This window comes from Neovison vison, chromosome 8 (genome assembly GCF_020171115.1).
Source record: "Neovison vison isolate M4711 chromosome 8, ASM_NN_V1, whole genome shotgun sequence".
NCBI lineage: Eukaryota > Metazoa > Chordata > Mammalia > Carnivora > Mustelidae > Neogale > Neogale vison.
The window spans coordinates 25,262,005-25,284,662 of record NC_058098.1 but is presented as its reverse complement, the minus strand read 5'-3'; the positions used below and the strand labels follow the sequence as shown (position 1 = coordinate 25,284,662).

At 54.2% G+C, this 22,658-nt stretch overlaps 1 protein-coding gene across 1 annotated transcript; it reads left to right on the top strand.

The window, feature by feature from the left end:
- Positions 1-7,075: 7,075 nt before the first annotated feature.
- On the top strand, positions 7,076-22,658 carry BPIFB3 (BPI fold containing family B member 3). Its single transcript, XM_044262337.1, has 15 exons — positions 7,076-7,193; positions 7,919-8,075; positions 9,527-9,631; positions 10,043-10,183; positions 11,440-11,503; positions 13,479-13,539; positions 14,281-14,372; positions 14,499-14,678; positions 16,231-16,284; positions 18,154-18,324; positions 19,148-19,215; positions 20,430-20,472; positions 21,211-21,274; positions 21,747-21,823; positions 22,615-22,658. The coding sequence occupies exons 1-15, from the start codon at positions 7,082-7,084 to the stop codon at positions 22,642-22,644; spliced, it is 1,419 nt and encodes a 472-aa protein (XP_044118272.1). The 5' UTR covers positions 7,076-7,081; the 3' UTR covers positions 22,645-22,658.

Here is a 22,658-nt window from a genome sequence, read left to right as displayed (position 1 = left end):
CCAGGGCAGGATTCGCCTGCTGGTTGCCCCCACGGACCCACCCAGCTACGCCCCCTGGAGGAGCCCCCGAGTGGAGCCGGTGGGCCAGGGCCCCTTACTGCGAGTGGCCACTCTCTTTGACAAGGAGTGAGTGGGACCGGCCTGGGCTGGGCCTTGGCAATAAACAGGAGAAAGCTCCTCACGAACATCTGATGGTTTGATCTCTTTATTTGTAGTAAAGTGACGCCTGCCTCTTCTTCCGCTTCAGTGGGTTTTGGAGTGTAAGACTGGCTTGGAGTCTACAGGAACACTGGTCACAGCCTTCAGGGGCAGATGTGGGCATATATGGAGAGCCTGCTGAATGCCATGCTCCAGACTTTACTTGTACTATCTCATTTCATCCACCCAATAACCCATGCAACCATGGCCATCCCCATTTTACAGATGGGGAAGCTGAGGCACAGGGCCAACTCCCTTCATGAGGTCACACATCTTAGCAAATGGCAAAGCCCCTCTCGGCCCATCTCAGCTGCTTACCCCAGATCTTGAGTTGAGGATGGCCCCATCCACAGGGAGCCTGCAGAAGCTCTCCCATGTCAGCCTCTGCAACCCTCACAACACCCGACGGACATGAGAACTGTACCCATTTCACAGATGAGGAGAATGAGGCTCAGAGAAGTTAACAACTGACCCCAGGCACCTGGCAAGTCAGGAGACAGGACAGGGATTGGAAATTGGGCTCTTGGGCCGTCTCCCTGGATTCAAATCCTGGCTTTGTCTCCTTGCCATATGCCCTGGGCAAATCATTTCTCCTCTGTTTTCTCACCTATAAAATGGGAATGATGGCAGTACCAACTTCTGCAGTGTTTTCCTGAACTTTAAGTCAAACAGATGATGAAAAGTCCTCATGAGCATGGTGCCTGGAACACAGTAAGTGTCAGCCACAGATGAGTTTTTGAGGCTGGGAAAGATGTGAACAGGTGTGTCAGGTTGGCGTTGGGGGGGGTGCTAAGTGTATAAGACCAAGGGCCAGCTTGTGTGTTTGTGAGCACATGCCAGTCAATAAATAGCCTGTGGGTCAGGGCGGTCTGGGGTGTGTGTGCGGATGGGAGGGTCCGCTATCGCGGTTTGAATGGGGTAGGAGCTCTGGTGTCCATCCTTGTCTGGGTGTCCATGTGTTCCCGTGGACAGAGTCTGTGCGGGGGCGTTTCTATGTCTCACAGACAACACTCGCATGAGGATCGGCTCCCAGGATTTGCCGTATCTGCCCCGTCACCTCTCCAAGACTGGCACGGCTACTGTTCTCCACATGGTCTCCATTTAAAAGTAAATGCTGTACACGTTCAATTTACATAAGGGTGTATGTCAAGTATATTTCAATTAAAAATAAATATAAAATAGAAAGTAAATGTATGTTTATACATAACAAAGTGAACAACGCATTTTAAAACAAAATGCTCTATATGGACCTTAAAAATCAGTGTCATTTGCTAGAATGTAAAAAAAAAAAATCCATGACTTTGGGGAAAAAAATGTACATCAGGGGTAATCAGTTGGAGCTCCAGCCCCGAAAATTCCTGGGTTGGTAGCCATGGAGCTGTGTGTCTGGGCCTCAGTGAGTGTGTCTGTTAGGCTTTCTTTGTCTCCCAAGGGGTGAAGCTTTGTACGTGGGGGGTCTGGGTGGGTCTGTGAGTGTGGGGGGCTCCATGTCTGTGGGTGGCATGGTGTGGCCAGAGGTCCGGGAGGCCAACACTCCCAGAGCCTATGGGGCCCTGGCACGTTCGCCCTGGCCCAGCCTGGCCTGGACTGACGCCACAGAGGAGGGACAGCCCTCCCTTGCCACAGTCCGGATGCCAGGGCTGTCTCCTCATCTCCTGTCCCAGGCCTAATCCCATTACCCATCATTTCCCCAAAGCCGGGACAATGGCAGCATTGAGGAAGGCCTGGCAGATCCAGAGGCCTGGGTGACCCAGCACTGGCTGATACCCTACCCTGGGCATGCTTGAGACGCCCCTTCACTCCCCCAGACCGCCCTTGGATGTTCCAACAGTACACGCACGGCCCCCTGAAGCCTCGCTGTCACCTTCCCCAGGCCAGTGCTCTGATGGAGAAATCAAGGCACATATCTGTGAGAGTCAGGAGGTCTGGTCTCCCCCCATGGTATGACTGGGGCATATTCTTTGGCCTTGTACAAGCCACAGCTCCTCTCTGGACTTCAGTCTTTCCATCTGGGAAAGAGAGAGAGGTCGGATGCTCTGACCTTAATCTGATTTCAACATTCTTTGAGTGGCCAGTTACCCCGGATTTCCCCCTGGGCAGAAATGGGGTCTAAGCTTGCCAGGGGAGCCCTGTGATGTAACCCCACCTCCTTGGAAGGTAATGCTGGAGGTTCTCAGCCCATGGGCCCTGCTCACCTTCCACTCTCTCCCAGCCCTACATGAACAAGTGGAAGCTCAGAGGGGTGACATGACGGGCCCAAGGGTACACACGTGTGCAACTGGGACGTGAACCCTGCCTGCCCGCGTCTAAACTTCTTCCTTCCCCTGTCACGCCACACTCAGCAGTGGGACCCATCATTCTCCTGTAAGGAAATCCAGAGAAGGTGTGTGACTGGCTTGAGGTCACAGAGCGAGAAAGAAGCAAGTCTTTGATTCAGGTTTCTGACCCTGGGCCCACAGCTCTCAACTCAGCTTGGCCTGCCAAGGAGCCCAGCCCTGGGAAGAGAAACACCACACAATGCTCCCCCAAATTTGTATCCACCCCAATACCACCCCTTCTGCCTTCTCCCGTCCCAGCCCACTTTCAGTTCTGTGAAGGCTTCCCAGGGATCTCGCCATCCCCGGGATTTCTCGGGCAGTCTGGGCACCCTTTCTTAATGCCCTAAAGTCCATTTCCAGGATATTTGTCCTCACAGCCAGACCGCTCAGGGGAGGGTGGGCACCTAATTTGCAGACGGGAAACTCAGCTCTGCAAGAGAAGTCACTGGACAGTCAGAGTCAGGTTTTGAACCCCAGAATTCTGGCTTCAGAGTCTTCACTCTAGGAGCTAATGCCTGGGGGTAGTTGACCTCCTCAAGTCCACCCCCCCACTGCCATTTTCCTCCCCACTCTAATCCCTTCCTTGGCTCCCCATCACCCTCCCTGGGACTCTCAATATGGCTGCCCATCTGATTGCCCTCAGAGGCTTGTTAGATCTGCCAGTTCCCAGGTCCCCCAGCCCTGCCCTGCTGGGTCATGGTGGCCAGGTAGGGCCTGGAGATAGGTAGTTTTTTTAAATATTTTATTTATTTATTTGACAGACAGAGATCACAAGTAGGCAGAGAGGCAGGCAGAGAGAGAGGAGGAAGCAGGCTCCCTGCTGAGCAGAGAGCCCGATGCGGGGCTCGATCCCAGGACCCTGGGATCATGACCTGAGCTGAAGGCAGCGGCTTAACCCACTGAGCCACCCAGGTGCCCCGGAGATAGGTATTTTAATTCCCCCAAGGCAGACGCAATCTCTGACTCGGCTTGGGGGCCTAAGGTAGCTTACAGGTGTCTGGGATGTGGATAGTGTTTGGAAGGAGTTAGGAGAAGACAAGGCAGGCCAGAAACTAGGTAGCACTTTCCTGCCTTCCAAGGGACCAGGCTGGGCGGTAGTTGTAATGGTGAGCGTTAGTCCCCTAGCCTGGCTGGACTTGTGTTGCAGGGCCCCAGGGGATGTCTGGGGAAGTCCAGGCGCCTCTCACAGGGGAAGGGAGAAACACACTGTGGTATGTTCACAGAACAGAGTGGTAGAGAGCAAAGGGGAGCACATCACTGCGTCACACAACATGAATGAGTTTCAGAGACTCGGAGCAGGAAACCGTGCCCACCCGCGACTCCACTCAGGGACCCTCGAGAGCACATGGAGCTCATCCCCTGTGTTGGACGTCAGGACTGTGGTCGCCCTCAATAGGCAACGACTCGGAGGGGACACAAGGGGCTGCTGGAGTCCTCAATCAGTAATTATGCATCGAGCTGTAACTTAGGATCTGGGCCCTTCTCTGTATGTGCTTTCTAGTTGAATAAAAAGTTAATTTTAAATAAGTGGTGTGATTGTGTCACCGGGCTCAGCGTCTGAAGTCATCAGGATGAATACAGTAAGGAGGGGTTCTGAGGCTATGGGGTGGATGTGGCACCCTGGTGAGACGTCCCTCCTCCCCGTCTCACCAGGTAGTGGTTCTAGGCCCTGGGCAGGAGACAGACCCACAAACACCCAGAAACAAGGCAACAGACCTATATGTCACAGACTCTGACAGAGGGAATCCCAGGGGGCTGTGGATCACAGCAGCCTTGGGGGTCAGGAAGGCTTCCTGGAGGAGGGGATGCCTGAGCCAGTACCTATAGAAGGATGACAAAACAATAGCCAAAGTCTCCTAAATCCATACAGTGACCTGTAGGCTCCCATCGCCTCCTTGGCCATCTGTTCCTCACTGCCCTGCCCTTGGCCTTATGGGCTCTTCCCCAGATATCCCCCCGGCCCTCTCCCTCTCCTCCTGGAGGTCAAAGGGGCACACCTGTGCCAATCGGAGGCCTCCTCTGACTACCATATTGAAAGCTGCACCCATCCCTGCTTTATTCTTGTTATTGGCCTGTGCCTTTCTGGGTCATGGGTTTATCTGGTCCTTCCTCCAGAGCTATGCTGTCCAATAGGACAGGTGAGCGCTTGAAATGTGATGAGTCTAAATTTGGTGTGAGGTCAGTAGATTTTGCAGACATAATATGAGAAAAAGACTATATGTCGTCTCATTAATAATTGTGTATTAAATGTTGAATGACAATATTTTGGATATATTGGGTTAAATAAACTGTGCTGTTAAAATGAATTCACTTGTTTCTTTTTACCTTTATAAAAACGTGGCGACTAGAACACGTGCATTCGTGTCGTGGTTATAGCGGTCACCTCCTTTGGGGTTGGGGTTTGCTCCTTCCGTTCATTTCTGGATCCCTGGTGCCCAACAAACAGTAGGTACTCTGCAAATGCCTGCTGAAGGGGGTACGAATGAAGGAAGGGATGGATAGAAGGATGAATGGATGGATAGATGAATTTCTCTCCACCATCACGGGCACCAGCCTCAGGAAGGAGGAAAAGCTCCTGTTCTGGAGCCTGGGGACACTGGGGGTTGGGAGGTGGGGGTGGAGTTGGTGCCCATCCCCCAAGTTAGCGCAGAGTTCCTCTCTCCAGGCCCCACCGCTATTTCCATGCCAGGCTTGGGGTCGGTGGGAGGCAGAATAGATTCTGTGCCATCCGGGTGGCCCTTGGGGAACCCTGGAGAGAGACTCCACAGGTTAACGCCCCGCCCTGCCCCCAGCTCTGGGAGGACCGGGCTGCTTCCAAAACCCCACACCTTTACTCCCGCCCCTGGGCACTAACCCCAGCCCCCACCCCCTCCCCCTTCTCTCTCCCCCCAGAAGGAAGGCTTAGCTCAGGCCCGCAGGAAAAACCGCAATTGCTTCTGACATAACCCATTGATGGATTTCTGGCGGCTGTGCCCCCTTTGTGTCCCCAGAGCTGTTGTGGGCATATAAGGGCTGCCCCCAGGCCCAAGAGGGTGGAGGAGCTGGCAAGAGGCTGGGAACCTCCACCCACCCCTCGTGGAGCTGCAGGTGTGGGTAAGGCAGCCTGTGGCAGCCCCAGCCTCATCCAGATCCCCAGCCATTGACCCTGCGACCATCCTGCTGTCCCATCTGAATAACGGGCACGGAAAGAATTCACCCTAGGAGGGCACTGGGGTTACCTGGAGGGTGATGGGACAAAAATCCCATTTTACCGATGGGAAAACGGGCTCAGCAGGGGCAAAGACAGGGATGGGTGCGACAGAAGACAGAAGACCGAATCACCCTATGGACAGGGCTCGAGGGGGGTCCATTTTTCTTTAAGCCGTAGAAACCAGCTGGTTTCCCGTAGTGGGAATATTTCCTTCTGTAAGGGACCCTGAGGTTACAGGGAGCTGCTCCGGGACGATTCTTAGAGAAAGATAGAAAGAAGATAGACACTGCCAAGTGTAGGCTACCGGTGCCTACAGCATCCATTTGTACATTCGTGTAAGTAAGGGAAGGTGCCCTCCTGGGCAGACACACCCTGTGCCAGGGCAGATGGTAGGTTAGTAAGGCATGGCTGGGTTTCCCTCTGCTCTTGTCCCCTCAGCAAGTACCCAGCCAGCACACAATCATGCACAGAAGCCCTAGACACAGTCCCTGACCTCGTGGAGCTTATACAGATGGCAAACAAGGACACAAACACATAATGCATAGTGGTAAATTATGATAGCACCTTAAAATAAATATTTTGAGTGATGTCTAGTGACAAACAGACTTCTTTAGACAAAGGAAAGGAGGGAAGCCTTTCCAAGCTGGTAATATTTGTTCAGAACCTGAGACGAAGAGTCAGTCATGCAAAGAACCAGGGGAAGAGCCTTCCTAACAGAAGGAAGAGCATATGCAAAGGCCCTGAGGTGGAAAGGGCTTGGCATGTTTAAGACCATGGAGATCGAAGAGGCAGGCAGGGACCTAGTGGGTCATGGCAAGAAGCCTGGGCTCTATCTCAAAGGCAGTCGGAAGCAGGGTTTAAGCAGAGGTTACACAAGGGGTTAGATGGGTATGTAACTCTGTTCTCAATTGCTCCATAAAGATAAATCTCATCCTATGAAACTAGTAAGTCAGCCATGCTCTCACCTTCTGTCTCATTCCTTTCAACATGGAAGGACAGAAAGTGAGGAGGAGAGAAATGGGACATGTTAAGTAGCGGGTCCCCAGTCAGCCACACCTTCTGAAATGGCCTCATGAGCCAATGAGGAAGCAGGGCCAGGAAACGAAGCTCTCATCCTGCTGTCCTGGAAAGGAAGGTCCCTCTGTCACTCTCCCTCAGAGACCTGCAGGTCTACGTTCACCGGGGATTCAAAGGACTAAGACTTCTAAGTCAGGCACATTAGCCGCTACTCTCCTGGGAGTGAGGCTGGACAGAGCTGGGCCGGGTGGGCAGGGGGGTGCCCATGCTGGTGATGGGGCCCAGGGGCCAGGCAAAGACTTGGGCACAAGGGATGCCTCAGTTCCCGGTTCTGCCCCTGCTAGGTGTGCCATCCAAGATGTTGGGTATGTGGTCCTTGCTTCTCCTCTGGGGGCTGGCGACTCCGTGCCAGGGGCTGCTCGAGAAGGTGGGCACGCTCGCTCGGATTGACAAGGATGAACTTGGCAAAGGTGAGCCTGAGGCGGGTAGTGTGTGAGGGGTCCAGCTGCCATGTGGACGTCCACATTGATATGCTAGGGTGGCTGCTTTAAGAAAGAGCAGCGACTCTCATCTACTCAGAGAGCTCGGGGACTAAAGGTTTGCTTGTGGGTTCCCGTGGGTGATCAGCTCACCTTCTCCTGAGAGGTGGGCTGGGTGAGGCGGTCTCCGGCCCTGTGGAGCTGCGTCTGCCTCAGGGATGGGGCCAGGTGGGCTGGGGGAGATGACGAGGAGGGGGCTGGCTGGGCCAGCGTCTTTGCCCCATGTTTCCAGGATGGGGGAACTCAACTAGGCATGGGAGCTCCGTGGCCCAACGGCCCAGGGTCACAGTCTCAGCGGTAATGTATGGCAGCAGTGAATAGGAAATGCTTCAGGGAATTGACCCGGTCTGCCCCAGCCTCCCCAAGGAGGTCCCTTCTGTGCTGCCTTTCTTATAATCTACAGAGTCAGGCCAGGGGTACCCAGGAAGAGCAGAGGTCACCTCTTCCATCTTGGTCAAGCCCTGGTGGCTGTGGGCTTCCTCCTTTGCTCTCTCCTTTCTTTTGGTGCTACAGAGTGGTCCAGAGTAAAGGAGCCCTAGTCATACTTTTGGTCCCAAAACCGATTTGCGGTGCAACTTTGGGCAAGTCTCTGTCCTTCTCTGGGCCGTACTTCCCCCTTCTGAAAAATGAACTTCCTCCCTCAACCCTCCTTGCAGCCATCCAGAACTCGCTGGTTGGGGGGCCCATTCTGCAGAACGTCCTGGGGACAGTCACATCTGTGAACCAGGGCCTCCTGGGCTCTGGGGGACTGCTCAGAGGAGGCGGCCTGTTGAGCTATGGAGGGGTTTTTGGCGTTGTGGAAGAGATTTCTGGGTGAGTCCATACCCTGTGGCATCGCAACTCTCCACCTACCATGAGCCCTATAGAAATCCTTTCTTTGCTTCAGGGAAAGAGAGGAGACGGTCTTCAATTTGTTGGCAGGCAGTGGGGGTAATGTGAAAAGCCCTGGATAGGGGAGTCCCAGGGCCCGAGTCAGGAAATAATTTCACTGCCTATCAGGAAACATGGGAATAGTAACACATCCCTGTGGCTGAGGGCTCTAGTTTTGGGGCTGACTTCAGTTACTCATTGTGTGAGCTAAGGCAAGTTGCTTAGTCTCTCTGGACTAATCCAGGTATCTGCCTGGCTCCCTCTCTCACATCCTTTGGGTGTCTACTCCAAGAAGCCCTACTCTGAAAAACCCCTTTTTTCTCCCTTGCCTGCTTTCAAGTTCTACAGAAGATGAATCCCTCCTCCACCCCATATATGCTTTACTGGTTTGTTTCTTGCCTCCCCTGCTAAGTTATAAACCCAAGGGTGGGTAGGGCTTCTGTTTGGCTGGTTTATTGCCATATCCACAATGTCATTAATAGTGCTTGATATATAATGGATGTTTGAAAAGTATTTTTGAATGAATGAATGAAATCACATAATGGCTAATATTTATAACTTAATTACCACCTAGCCAGGTTTTCTGTGTAACTAGCACTGTGCTGAATGTTGTAAATTAAGTATCCCATGGAATCTAGAGGTAAGACTGTTATCAATAGCATTTAACAGGTGAGACTGAGGCCCTCAGCAGCCAAGGTACCTGTTCAAGCTCATCCAGCCAGAATGGTGGTGGGGGGGGTGTGGGTACAAATCAAAGGCCTTACCTGCCTGCCCCATGGGGGTGGTTGGTGGTAATCAGGGCAAGGTCAGCCTGGATAGCCAGGAGGAGTCAGCTAGCTGAAGGTGGATGCAGAATGGAAGGAAAGTCAAAGGAAAAGTGTTCCAGACTGAGGGAACAGCCTGGGCAAAGGCCCAGAGGACAGAGAAAGCAATGAGCTGTGGGGAGCTGTGTTTGAGAACCCGGATGAGTTGCACGTGCATGAGTCTGAGGGGTGCAAGTAGGGAGACAATGATCCAGGTCAGAGACTGAACCAGGACGGAGGCCATGGGGACGGGGTAAGAACACTTTAATTCACTGAGCCTCTAATGAGGGCGAAATTACATTTACTGAACACACATGGTACCAGCTTGAGCACACACCTTTATCTCACTTGCCTTTGCAACGTTTGAGGCAGCTACTAGTATTGGCCCACTTTACAGCTGAAAAGACTGAGGCCCAGTGGACAAAGTAATTGGGCCCACAGCTGGCTTTATGGGTTACAGATAGGATGTGGGACATAGGCCAGAGAGGCTCTAGGCACCACCGGTCTGAGACGGTCAAAGCACTAACGGACTGACACTGGGGGGTGCGGGCGTTTGGAGGTGAGTGGCCCTCTCCTTGACCCCCATCCCAGGCTGAAGATCGAGGAAATCACACTGCCCAAGGTGTCACTGAAGCTGCTGCCTGGTTTTGGGGTGCAGCTGAGCCTGCACACCAAGGTGGGCCTGCATGGCTCTGGGTGAGTGTGTCCCTCTACCCTCCTGCTCCCCACCCCAGCCCACTGCTCCACTGGGGACCCCTACTCTGCTGCCCCTCACCCCCAACTCACTGACCACTGTACTTCCTCTCCACATTGGTCCCTTCTTGGATCCCATCCCACTACCCTCCCCAGGGACCTCCATCCCACTGCTCCCCAGGGACTTCTCTCCCCCCCCACCCCCCAAAGCTCTGGGACAGGGTGGAAAGAGGATACAGGAACATGCAAAATGGGGCAGGGACGCAGTGGGTGACAGGAAGGCATGGGGGCTAGCCCACTCGCAGGACTACCCCCCAACTCAGGGCTCCCTCAGCCCCCGGGGGCGTGGCCGAGGCGGGCCCTGTTGGGTGGGGCCTGGAAGCCTGGCCACGCCCCCAGCATCCGGTCTCGCAGCCCCCTGGGGGGCCTCCTGCAGCTGGAGGCAGAGGTGAACGTGTCTTCGAGGGTGGCGCTGGGCGTGAGCTCGCGGGGCACGCCCATCCTCGTCCTCAAGCGCTGCAGCACGCTCCTGGGCCACATCAGCCTGCTCTCCGGGTGAGTCTGCCCCCTCCGGCCAGCGCCCTAACCCGAGGGTGGGCTTCCTGGGAGCCGCCGGGTGGGCGGGGCCTGACGTCACCCAGCTTCCGGTGGGTCCTGCTTGTTCAACCTGCTGCGTAACACCCGGGACCCAGGACCCGCAGACTGAGACCCATCACGGACTGGGACTTAGGACCAGCCCCCAGCTACATCACCCACTCCTGGGCGCTCCCCTTCTCCGCCCCGGTCACCCCCGACCTGAGATCCTGCAGTCTCCTCTCCCAGAGGGAGCAGACCCTGGCCATCTCAGTTCCCCATCTCAGCACATCAGAGACCCAGCTCTGCCCCTGACTATCTGTGCGACCCCAGAGGGATCCTCCTCTGCCTGGGCTCCAGTGTCCCCAGCTGTATAATGGGGACCTAAATTTGATGATCCAGAAGGCTCTTGGCACCTTTACATCCGTGTTTTTGCTGAACTGCTCAGGACACAGTGACCTTCCCTACACTTGCGTTGAACCATCACTTCTGTGGGACAACTGCGGTCTAAAGGGGCAAGAAACTGGCCGAAGGTCACACACAGATTGCGGCAAGGATGGAGATGGGCTGGTCTCTGGACTCAGACCCCGGGCTTTTCCCCAGGGCTGGGCACCCGCTGCTCCTCTGTCTCTTTGCGGCTCCACATTGGTTTCTACATTTCAGGCCAAACCCCATGCCCCCAGCCCATCTTTGCTGGGTGGCTCTGAGCAGGGAGGGATAATCAGACAGCTCTGTGGTCACTCCCAGGAATAGGGTGAACGAGGGTTCTCTCCTCTAGTTCTATCCACGTTGAGCAACATTTTTTTTTAAAGATTTTATTTATTTATTTGATAGAGAGAGATCATAAGTAGGCATAGAGGCAGGGAGAGAGAGAGAGGAGGAAGCAGGCTCCCTGCTGAGCAGAGAGCCTGATTCAGGGCCTGATCCCAGGACCCCAGGATCATGACCCAAGCCGAAGGCAGAGGCTTTAACCCACTGAGCCACTCAGGTGCCCCGAGCAACTTTTCTTTTAAGGTGGGCATTTTACAGCTGGGGAAATGGAAGTCATCCCCTGGTTTCCACGGCAAGGTGGAGTCAAGGTTGAAACCCAGGTCCTCAGAGCCTGAGTCATCCCCACCCCTTCCACTGGGAGAGGAGACAGAGATAGCCAGAGCCCCCAGTGCCCACTCCTCCCTGTCACCCCAGTTGGAGCTGTCCCTGTATGGTGGCCCCGCCTTCACCCTTCTCTCCTGGCACAGGCTGCTGCCTGCACCTCTCTTCGGGGTCGTGGAACAGACACTCTTCAAGGTGCTGCCGGGACTGGTGAGTGTGTGGGCCCCGGGCCAGACATGCCTCTTCCCTTGACTGCGCCTCTCCCTCCCCAGCTTTGAGAAAATCTGGGCGCCAGGCAGGATTAGGCTGTCCTTCCCTTGCACGCCCACTGAGTAATCCCATCCTGGCCTGCCCCTGAGCCTCCTAGGTGCTGCCAGCCAGTCTCTCGGGGGCCTGGCACCATCCATCCCAAGACTTTCGGATCCCGAGTTGACAGCTCCAGATGACCTTAGCCCCCATTCCCGAATCCAAGCCCCTTTCTTGCCCCCTGCTCTGTCTTTGCCTCCTATATAATTATTGACTTTATACTTTTCTTTAAGACTAGCTTTGAATTGAAATTGAGTCACTCAGTTTCAAAACTGAGTTAAAACTGAGCCCCGGGCTTGGCAGACATGTCCTGAAAAGCACACATATATCAATTAATACAACCTAAGTCAAACACATCGTGATTAAGCTGCTCCAGAATGCCCGGACGTGGCCTGCTCCAGCTGTCCCGGTGTCCTCCAGGGGACGTGATGTGCCCCTGAGAACAGCTGGTCTGCCCAAAGCAGCCTTTCACTGGGACCAGTGAGGGGACAGTCTTTGCTGGGGTCACAGAGCCAAGGGCAGCCAGGTCTCCTGCCCCCCAGTCCTGGTAGAACCTTTCTTGTGAATCCTTGCGAAGAATACCTGTGGGAGCCCATGGTTAGCAAAACTGCCCCGGGTTTGAAGAAGCCAATTGGAAATGAAGCTCAGGGGAGAAGGGAAGGTCCCAGCAGCAACAACCCCAGCCCAGGCCCATCTCAGGCGGATTTCAGCACCGTGGAGTGGGTGCATTTTTTTTTTTTTTAAGATTTTATTCATTTATTTGACAGACAGAGATCACAAGTAGGCAGAGAGGCAGGCAGAGAAAGAGGAGGAAGCAGGCTCCCCGTTAAGCAGAGAGCCGATGTGGGGCTCGATCCCAGGACCCTGGGATCATGGCCTGAGCTGAAAGCAGAGGCTTTAACAAGTGGGTGCATTTTAATCTCAGGCCCTAGCTGGGGTCTCTAGGACAACTGGGTGCAAGGCAGGATTTGTGTAATTCAAAGAAGTTTTAAAAGTGAGGGTTGGTTACTAGCATTTTGAGATTGGCGGTTTCTCCTAACAGTCTCTGGTGCAGTCAGCCAGCCCGGCTGCCATCCCTCCTTCCTGCAGGTTATATACACTGGGGCCGAGGAGGGGTTCCTTCTGCCCAGCAGAGCCCCTCTGGTCTCCTCTCGTTTCTGTGACACGCCTGACCCCAGAAGTCCTGGAGTTAGGGCTCCGTGAGTGTCAAAGAAAAGGCAGCCCTCTCTTGTCTGAGAACAGCTGTGACCTTGGGCAGTTTGCCTTTCTTCCACCCCAGCGGTGGCATGAAGGGACTGGACTGGGTCACCTCTGGGCTTCCTGCTCTGGGGGACTCAGACTCTATGACTCCCAGACCCAGGGTTCTGAGAGCCAAACTACCTGCTGTCTGTCTTCCTCTCCCAGGGGCTATCAGCACACGCACGGTGGTGTAGCATGCACATTAGATGGGCCCAGGCCTGACTCTCCGGGTGGGGGAGAGGGGTTCCCCTCTTTGGTGTCTGAATTCTAGGTTGTCCAGAGCCCACCTAGAGAGCAGGAGGAGCCTGAGACCTTGGAGGGGGCAGCTACCTTTGTCTCCTCAGAGGAGGACACACCCCAGCTGGCCTCTGAAACGTGCCTCCCCTGTTCCTCCGGCATCCTTCGAGGTTTTCTGAGGGGGCCCCTGTAACTGGCCCTTTAGGCCATCTGCTCTGCCCTCTGACACCAAGGTCCGGCCCCTCCCCTACCTCTCGCCTGTGTGTCCGCCAGTCCGTCTGCACATTCTGACTTGCCTTGGACCCCAGGACCACAGAGCAAATGATTTAGAGAAAAGGCAGCTGTCCCCTGTGCTGGGCTGGGGCCATTATCTTCCTGTAACACCAGTTTCCTCTGGACACAGCTGTGCCCCATGGTGGACAGTGTGCTGGGCGTGGTGAATGAGCTCCTGGGGACTGCGCTGAGTAAGTTGGGGCCCATCCCACCTCTCCCTGCCCCTTCTCCCTCCCCCACCCCATTAGCCCAAGGAGGGGCGGTACCGAGGACAGAGGAAGGGGCAGAATTCTGGGGCTTTCAATTCCTCCTCAGACTTGATGAGGCTGGCACACGGAGGAGGTGTAATGGTGGGGTTCGGGGTTGAGGCTGGTTCTGCAGGGCCTGGGGGCATGTCTCCCCCTGCCAGGGGCTGAGGGCCATTTGTCCAGCACTGGCCACATGTCTGGTGCTATCAAAAGCATGAGGCAGATATTATTATTACCCGGACAGACTAGATGACTGAGGCCCAGAGCTTAAGTCAGGAACCCAAAGCCCTAGAGCCACGGTGGCCTCTAGTCTCTTTGAGCCTTGGGGAGACACAGGTGCCTTTGAAAAATATAAAAAGACATACCCAGGATAAGGATAGAGAACTTAGAGGCACACATGTCTCTCTATGTGGTGTTATGGGAGAGAGGCAGGACAATGTCATGGCTGGCCAATTAGCTCTGGAAAACCGAAATCCTGGCTTTGCCATTCTGTGGCTTGTGTGACTTTGGGCTGGCGACTTCCTCTGTGTGAGCCTCAGTTTCCTTATCTATAAAATGTGGATGACTGTAGTGCCCAAGTGAGCACTTAGTGGAATGCTAGGCACTCAATATGTAGAAGGTGGGCTTGTTATTATTGGGGGCTGGGCTCATGGGGTCTTTTTCCCTCCTCCCCTCCCCCTGCAGGCCTGGTGCCCCTTGGGGCTCTTGGATCCGTGGAATTTACTCTGGCCACGCTGCCTCTTATCTCTAACCAGTACATAGAGTTGGACATTAACGTGAGTGCCTACCCAGGCTCTGCCCACAGCTGGGGGTGGGGTGGGGTGTGGGCTGCTGGCAGAGGCTGGGTAGGGGATGCTGGGTCCAAGAGAGGTGGACAAGCCATGGTGTCTCCTCCCCTACAGCCTATTGTGAAAAGCATAGCTGGTGACGTCATTGACTTCCCCAAGCCCCCCAAGCCCATTAAGGTACCCCCCAAGGAGGACCACACATCCCAGGTGGTGGTGCCTCTGTACCTCTTCAGCACCGTATTTGGGCTCCTGCAGACCAATGGTGCCCTTGACATAGACATCACCCCGGATCTGGTAAGTGCAGCACCCTGCCCCACCATGGCCAGACAGTGCTAGCAATAAGCAAGTCCTATCACCACAAGCCAGCCTTGACTAGCCCTCTTCTCTATAACTAGAGAGGGTTGAACAAGTTTACAGCAAACAGAGGCTCACTCTTGTTGCTAATCAATAAAGGCCCTCTACTTGGCTAAGTCTGAATGGGACCTCTGAATCCTTCTCTACATGGCACTCCAGGAAGTTACTTTCAACTGGTCAAAACTGGCAGATGAAATGTAGCTAGTTTTTTGTCCCCATTCCATATGAGACCTTCTGGAGTCAAAGCCCAATTTTATACTAAAGTGTGAATGGTTGACATTTCCATTGCTTTCTCAAGGGCAGATTTGCATCGGAGAGAAGAAAACTAGGGTTAGACATCTGTTCTAAAGCTTCTCAGACTTCTCTGCTTCCATTCTGACCCTTCTCCTACCCTCACAGATGTCTGGGAGCCCCCCAGGAGCTTCACCCAGAGACATTTTTCTTAGTTTCACCCTTTCCAAAGGCAGTGAGTCTGAGCCATCTGAGGCCTCTACCTGCAGTTCAGGCCCAAGGCGGCAAGGGTTGATCATTCACTTCCTGATGGTGGGGTCCAGAGAGTACATGAAGGCTTATGGGAGGTGGGAATAGGGCCCTGAGCTGGGAGGCATGTATCTTCTAGCTGGAGGGAAGAGATAGGGAAGGCTAGGCAGAGACTATGAGCGTGAGAATGTGTGTGTCTGAGCAGCTTTGTGTGTGTCAGCACGCGTGTGTGTGTGGGCAGGAGGAAGGGATCTCAGTGGCCATGCATGATAGCTGTGTGTTGAGTGAGTGTCTGGGAATCCTCTGACCAGGAGAGAATGTGTTTGTATGTTTATCCTGTGTGAACAGTTATGTTCTGAAAAGTAGATGTGTAGTTCAAGGACTTCAGATGTCAGGGCTGCGTGGCTGGGCCATTATTGATGAAAACAGGCCTGATGGGGCTGTAGTGAGCTAGGGACCTTGTGCCCTGTCTCTGGCAGCTGCCACTCAGTTTCCACAAGGGGATGGGGTGCAGGCCCAGTGTGATCAGGCTTTCCAAATTCTTAGCCAGAGCCTGGCAAATTGATATGAAATTTCTTGATTTGTAAATGCTGGAAACAAATTCTCAGTTTTTGAAAATACCGTTTGGATAAAGGGCAGAAATGTCTGGGTTCAGATCCCTGGGCCTTCAGATCATAAGCTCTGGCAGAGTAGTGTAAGAGCTCTGGAGTCAGCTTCCCAGGTCAGATCCCACAGCGCAACTTACCAGGGGTGACCTTGGGCAAGAGCATCAGGTTTCCTGCCCGCAGTGTAATGTAACGCTGACAGGAGCAAAGGCACACAAAGCCCTTAGCGTGTGCCTGGCAAGTGGTAAACACTCCTCACTGGCCAAGAGAAAAAACCCAAGTGTGTGGAGGGATGTGTGTTTGTATAATGGGCAGGGGTGGGTGGGCTGTGGGCAGAACCCTTCATGTATGCTGAAGAACTCCTGTCCTGTCTGTTCATCCCACACCCCATTTGGGCTTGGGTCCAGGTCCCCAGCAATGTGCCACTGACAACTACAGACCTGGCGGCTTTGGTCCCTGAGGTGAGTGACCCTCTCATGGGCTTTGATCCTTGTCGCTCTTTCCTGATAAGCCTGAGTGAACTCCTGAGTCTTTCTCAACACAGCTCTCATTGAGTCCAAATTCACACTAAAATTTCAATGACTGCCGCTTAAACTTTCCTGACAACAGACTTTGCTCAGGGAGGAAAGGATCTGTTTAACTGCCCAAAAGTCAACCGTGCGTTTGTCCTGTCGCTCTGTCAGGCAGAGGACAGGAGAGTCTTCCTCTCCTTCTGCCAGCCCAACTTCATCTTGGTCTCGGTCTTCTCCACCCCCAGGGAGAAGATTCCGGGTGCTGGCCCTGAGGAGGGAAGGGGAAGGAGAGGATTCAGGGAGGGTTGACTAGTGGGCATCCCTCTGTGCATGACTGCAGGGCCTGGGCCCAGCTTTCCTGACTGTTCAGCTGGGGCTGGACCAGCTACTTTCCAGCTGTGAGAATCTGAATTCATACTAAAGTTGAAATGACTACTACAAGGTCCTTATATAACAGTAGATTCTGATAGAGGTTGGAATGAGGTCCAGAAGGTCTGGGTTTCTACTGGGGAAGATGGAGGGGGGCAGCTGAGTTTAGGGGTGTAGAGAAAAAACTGAGTCCTTGAAAGGTGGTAATTTTTATCCACCTTAGTGGGCATGGTTGGGGCTGCTGCTTCTTGGAGTCCTTGGCCAAAGCGCATACAGGTCTTAGGCAAGGGAAGGGATGGGGCTAGATAAGCAGAGGAACCTCCCAAGAGCAGGGGTCAGAAGATGGAGAGGGACCTGGGGGAGCCAGGGGTGGCATGTGGGGGGGACCTGTGCCTGCAGCAAGCTGGGCCTTGTCCCTCCAGTGTGGGGAGGCTGGGCCTGTTTGGAGGCAGAAGCATTTGTAATTGTGGGATCAGAGCCCTGTGGTCCCAGCTCTGAGGCTGGTTCTGTGGCTTCAGAATCTGAGCACATAAGGATGGAATCTGGCGATTCTGTCTTTATGACCCTGTGACTCTGGCGGTCGGGGCTGGATGGGTTACCAGGCTCCAGCATTCAGGTGGTCTTAAGCCTTGGTGACTCCCTGGCTTCCAGCATTTCCATGATGTTGTGATTGGGAAGCTTGGAATTTCCTGACTGTGAGATTCATTCAGTCAGTCAGCAGCACTCACTGAGCACCTGCTGTGTCCCAGGCCCTGTGCTAGGCACTGGGCGTGCAGAAGGAGCCAAAGGGGAAAAGCAGACCAACGTCTGTCTGCTTCAGGAGCGGCCATCCTGGTAGGGGTGACAGACACTGGACACATGAATAAGGAGACTATTCGCAGCATCAGAAGGCAGAAGAGGACGGGGCGGTGAAGGTCGAGGAAGAGGTGGGAGTAGTGATTTTAAGGAGGTGCTTTGCGAAGGCCTACCTAAGGAGGTGACGTTTGAACAGTAGGCCGAAGGAGCGGAGGGAGGGCAGCACACGAGTATCTGGAGGAGGGAACAGCAAGGGCCAAGGCCCTGAGGTAGGAGTGTGCTGGCAGGCAGGAGGGACAGCAGAGGGGCCAGTGAGGCTGGACAGAATGAGGGGCCAGTGGTTGGAGGGGAGATGGAGAGGAGGGCCGAGGATGGGTCGCGCAGGGCCTGTGGGTCTGGCGGGGTATTTTGACTTCGAGACGGAAGGCTGATTCAGTTCCATGGGTTGACGTCTCCCCACTTGAATGTCAGGCTCGGGAAGGGGGTGTTGGGGGGGGATGGGCAGGTCTGTGTGGGTCAGGCTGTCACCTTAGACCCCAACATGGCGCCCAGTGCCCATCAGGTGCTCAGGGAGTGTTTGCTGACTGACTGGTTGTATTATTGGGGCACTGAAGCTGCCCTCATGCCCCCTGCCCTGCCCCTGCCTCTCCCCAGGCCCTGGGAAAGTTGCCCCCGGACCAGCAGCTCCTGCTCTCCATGCGGGTGAAGGAAGCACCCTCAGTCACGCTCCAGAAGGGCAAGGCCATCATCTCTATCCCAACCAACATCCATGTGCTCTCCTACCACCCGAAAGGGACCCCTGAAGCCCTCTTCGAGCTGAATGCGGTGAGTGGCCCAGGGATAGGAGCCTGGCACTGGGGTTCTACACCGTCCAGGACCCTGATTTCGGGGAGGAGGGCCAGCATGATGCGGCACAGGAAGTCCCCGTCTCCATGGCCGTCATCTGAGCCAAGGCCTGGGTACCCGCTCCGTCATGCATCTGTCTGGTCCTGTGTGCTCTGTCTTCCCCAGATCCTAGGAATGACTCCCCAACTCCTCAGGCTGTCTGTGCTCAGATAGCTCTCGGGGGACCCTCTCACTTCCTCCTGGCCCTCCACCTCTGCTGGTTTCCCCAAATGCACAGCTGGGAGAGGCAGGTCCTTCCCTGCTCACCCTCCATCCTGGGCGCCCAGGACCAAGCAGCTTCGCCCGGCATTCAGTGCCCTCCCGCCATCCTCTGCCTCAGTGACTCAGGGCTCGCGGGTCCCACCTGCCCGCCTTTGTTGGGCAGGGCCCACCACCTGCAGTGCCGTCTCCCCCTGCCCTTGGCTAACTCTTCCTCTTTCAAGATTCAGCTCTGGTGTCACCTCAACAGGGGGCGCCTTTCCTTACCCCCCTGTAGGCTGGAGTCTGGGTCTCTCCAAGCTCCTGGAGCCCCAGAGCTTCCTGTTGTGCAACACCAGGTACCCTCAGTGCTCTGCTTCCTGGACACCAGAACCTTCAAGTCACTTCCTCATAGCCCAGCAGGGACGGTAGCACACAGTAGGGCCACAGTAGGGATTCATGGAGGGAACGGATTTTGGAAATTCACCTGTTGGCCAAAGCGGACCTGTCCTCAAGCTCCTCCTGCCACATTCATGGTTAACCTCCGCTTGCTTTTTCCATGCAGGTTTTGACTTTAAATGCCCAGCTGGCTCCCTCAGCTACCAAGCTGCACCTTTCACTGTCCCTGGAACGGTACCGTGGGGTCCTGGGCCTTGTCTTTAGGAACAAGAATTAGGGGCCAACTAGAACCACCATCCATTCATGGAGCATCAGTTAAGCTGCCGGTGTTCTACCAGCGTCTTCCTTAACCTGCAGGACCTGCCAGGGAGGAGTCGGTATTAGCCCATTTTACAGATGGGACAACCGGGACTCAGGGAAGAAGGATCCATAGCAGTCTTCTTCCTCCACATCTGCTCCAAACCTGGCCTGGGAGATAAACTGGCCTCCAGGTCATGGAGCCCCAGTATCTGAGTTACCAACCCCAGAGACTAGTCACAGAGATAACTGCAAAATGCTTTGTTTTTCCCGTGAACTAGTTACTTCTCTAATCTCTCCACTGCCCTTGGTAACTAGGCCCCAAGATAACCATAAAAACCGAGATGGTGATGTTGGTGACAGTCCTTCCTGACACATGCATGGCACTTTACAGCCAGCAAAGCCCGGGCTCACACAGCAGTCTTTTCCCAGAAGCCAGGCTGTGGTCTGGGCCTCCACTGTCTGGGCCCAGTGCTGTTACCATGGCCTGAGGCCTGGGGACCTACCTGTCCCTCCCCTAGATGTGGGGAGCTTTCCTAGGGGTCTCTGGGATCTGCCTGTCCTGAACTGTAGGCACCCAGAGCTCACCTGACCCCACCACATTCATGTTCTCTGCAGGCCCCCCTGCAAGGTTCCGTTATCACCCTAACTCTAACCTTGCCCCCCTGCCTGGGTTTGCTTCTCCTCCCTGGGGGTAGGTCATAACATCAGCCCTTCAGGAAATAGAGGTGTGTTTCCAGGCTCTGGCGCTGCACCTGTATTTGGACCAACTGGGATCTGTCAGTGCGTTGCTTAGTGTGCACCTGCTGGATGCAGGGAACCCTGTGTCTAGTGCTTAGTCTGTGGGAGGGCCGCTCCTTCGGGAGGTTCAGCCACTTGCTCAGGGCCGAACAGCTGGGACGGAGATCAAGACAACAGGACCACAGAGTCAGAGGTGGCGGTCATGATCCCTCAGAAGGTTAGATCTGTTCAGGTCCATTTTACAGGTGGGAAAACTGAGTCCCTGAGTCAAGGCTGAACAGAGGCAGAGCTAGGGCTATAACCCTGTTTCCTGATCCTGGAGAGCTAGGGGTGGGGCAGGCTGGGAGTGGGGTGGGCAGAGTGGGGCAATGGGTGCTGTGGCCCCTCAGTGGCTCTCTTCTTTCCACCAGGCTCAGTGCCAAGCTGGCCTCCTCCTTCTCCCACGCCTTTGATGTAAGTTCCTGGGAGGGGGAGCAGCTTCCCAATGGTGAGGGTCTTCAAGTGGGGGGTGGAGAGGGGCAGGATGCGTCATGGTTCATATGCCTGAGCTGACTCCAGTCTGGGCTCTGCCCCGGCAAGCCAGAGTGGACAAACATCAGAGCAAGTATGCATGTGTGTGTCATCGTCTTAGGAAAGGGAATCTTGTGATCTTCAAAAGTCTTGGAACCTCACAAAGTTGTAAAAATCCAGAATCTCACAAGGGCTCAAAATTCTGGAATTTCACACAAGTAATTATGTTCCTGAACTTGGAAAGTTCTAACATTTCAGAGGCCCACAGATCCCTGGTGTCTCAGAGTTCTAAAGTTCTGGGGTCCCACAACTGTCTCAGGTTCTAGAACATTCTAAGGGTCCCTAAATGGTTAGGAATCTAAGAATAGACCACTCAAAGTTCTATTGGAGCTGGGCATGTTTTCTGCACTTTCTCAGGCATTCCCCCTCCCAGCCCCAGAGACCCTTCCTCTAGGTAGACAGCTCTTCAAACTCATGGGGCCTGCATGAAACTGTTCTAAATCAGAGTCCCATTTGGGGTTGTTGATGGACAGCCACCCCAGTGGGCCCTGTGCCCACCAGGAATGTGTCCTCAGGCTTGGGGAAGGCTCAGCATCTGAACTTCTGGATTCTCTGCCCAGGAATGGAGGTGCTGCTCCTGGCGAAGCCACACCTCCCAGGCTTCCCTGTTCTCTGTTGCAGGCTACCCGCTTAGAAGAATGGCTCAGTGATGTGGTCCGGGTGGCCTATGTGCCGAAGCTCAACGGTATGGGTGGGCTTTGCTCTCTTCTTGGAAACATGGAATGCCTAAAATCAGATTGCCCATTGTTCTGATAGAGACACTGAGGCTGGAGGGGTTGATCCCCTTTTCTAAGATGTAGAAACTGAGGCACTGATGTTTCCATTCAAACTGCATTGATGAGCACCTCCATCACGCCAGATCCTGGGCCCTGAAATCTGTCTGACCGATGTTGACTTAAGCTCACAGTCCAGAGGGAAATAGTCATATAAACAAATGATTAAAATACAGAGGACTCAGGGTGTGCAAAGGACTGATAGAACCTGAAGGCAGCCACTGATGACAATTCAGAATAGGAGCATTTTTGTTTGGGTTTAGTAGGATGGGTAGGAGTCTGCCCATCAGGACAACTGAGTCCCCAAGAACAGAAATGGCTGGCTCAAGGAAACTGGTCCCAGTCCCCCACATATTTTTGTTTTCAACCATTTCCTCCTCACAGTGGACCTGGGTGTTGGAATTCCCCTGCCCAAGGTTCTCAATGTCAATTTTGCCAATGCAGCCTTGGAGATCATCGAGGTAAGCTTCTCATGCAGGTATGGCTTTGAGCTGAGGGGAATGCCCTGCCTCACTGTCTGGTCTGTCCCTGCACCGTTCTCTAAGTTGCTCAGGGCATTACAGGTTACTTCACCTGGGAATGTCAAACATAGGATGGGTACTACATCTCCTTCCTCACTTGCCCACGGCAGACATTGTCAGTCGATCACAGAGTCCTCTTCTGCTGAATGCAGACACGCCTCTGCCCTATAGAATGGGATCTCAGACTCACTCACAGAGTCCCAGCTCCCCTGGCCCAGGGGGAGCAAATCTATGTCCCGTCTCTCCTTTATCCTCTGCCTGTGGCGGGCATTGACAGGCATGGCTAATAGATCATGACACTTTTTCTTGCGAATATCAACATGGCCTCACTATCCTTTTCAATCTAGCACCACTCTGAGTCTTGGAACAGCTCTGGGAGGTGGACAGAGCAGGGAATTGTGGATCCATTTCTTAGATGAGGATCGGAAATGAAGGAGGTCAAATTTCTGGCCCAAGGCCACTCAGTAAATTAGCAGGAGAAATGGCACTTGAATTTGTGTCTCTTCTTAAGCCCCGAAGTCAGTGACCTCTCCCACACTAGATGTCATTCATTCATCATCCACTCACTTGTTTGTTCATTTAGTTAACGAGTGCTTGCTGGGTTCCAGGTTCAGTGCTAACCCCAGGGCAGGACTTGGGGCCGGTGTGTGGGGGAGGAGGAGGGTCAACATGGAGACCCCGGGGGCAGAGGGCATGGCAGATGGGCTAACTGAAAACCTTGCTCCTTGCAGAATGCCGTTGTGCTGACTGTGGCCTCCTGAAGCTGAGAATGGCC

Bases quoted from the DNA above. Each gene is read 5' to 3' on its own strand.
- BPIFB3 (XM_044262337.1), top strand. From the start codon at position 7,082: ATGTTGGGTATGTGGTCCTTGCTTCTCCTCTGGGGGCTGGCGACTCCG. The intron at 16,285-18,153 runs GTGAGTGACCCT...GCCTCTCCCCAG, and splicing joins TGGCGGCTTTGGTCCCTGAG to GCCCTGGGAAAGTTGCCCCC. The intron at 19,216-20,429 runs GTACCGTGGGGT...TCTTTCCACCAG, and splicing joins CTTTCACTGTCCCTGGAACG to GCTCAGTGCCAAGCTGGCCT.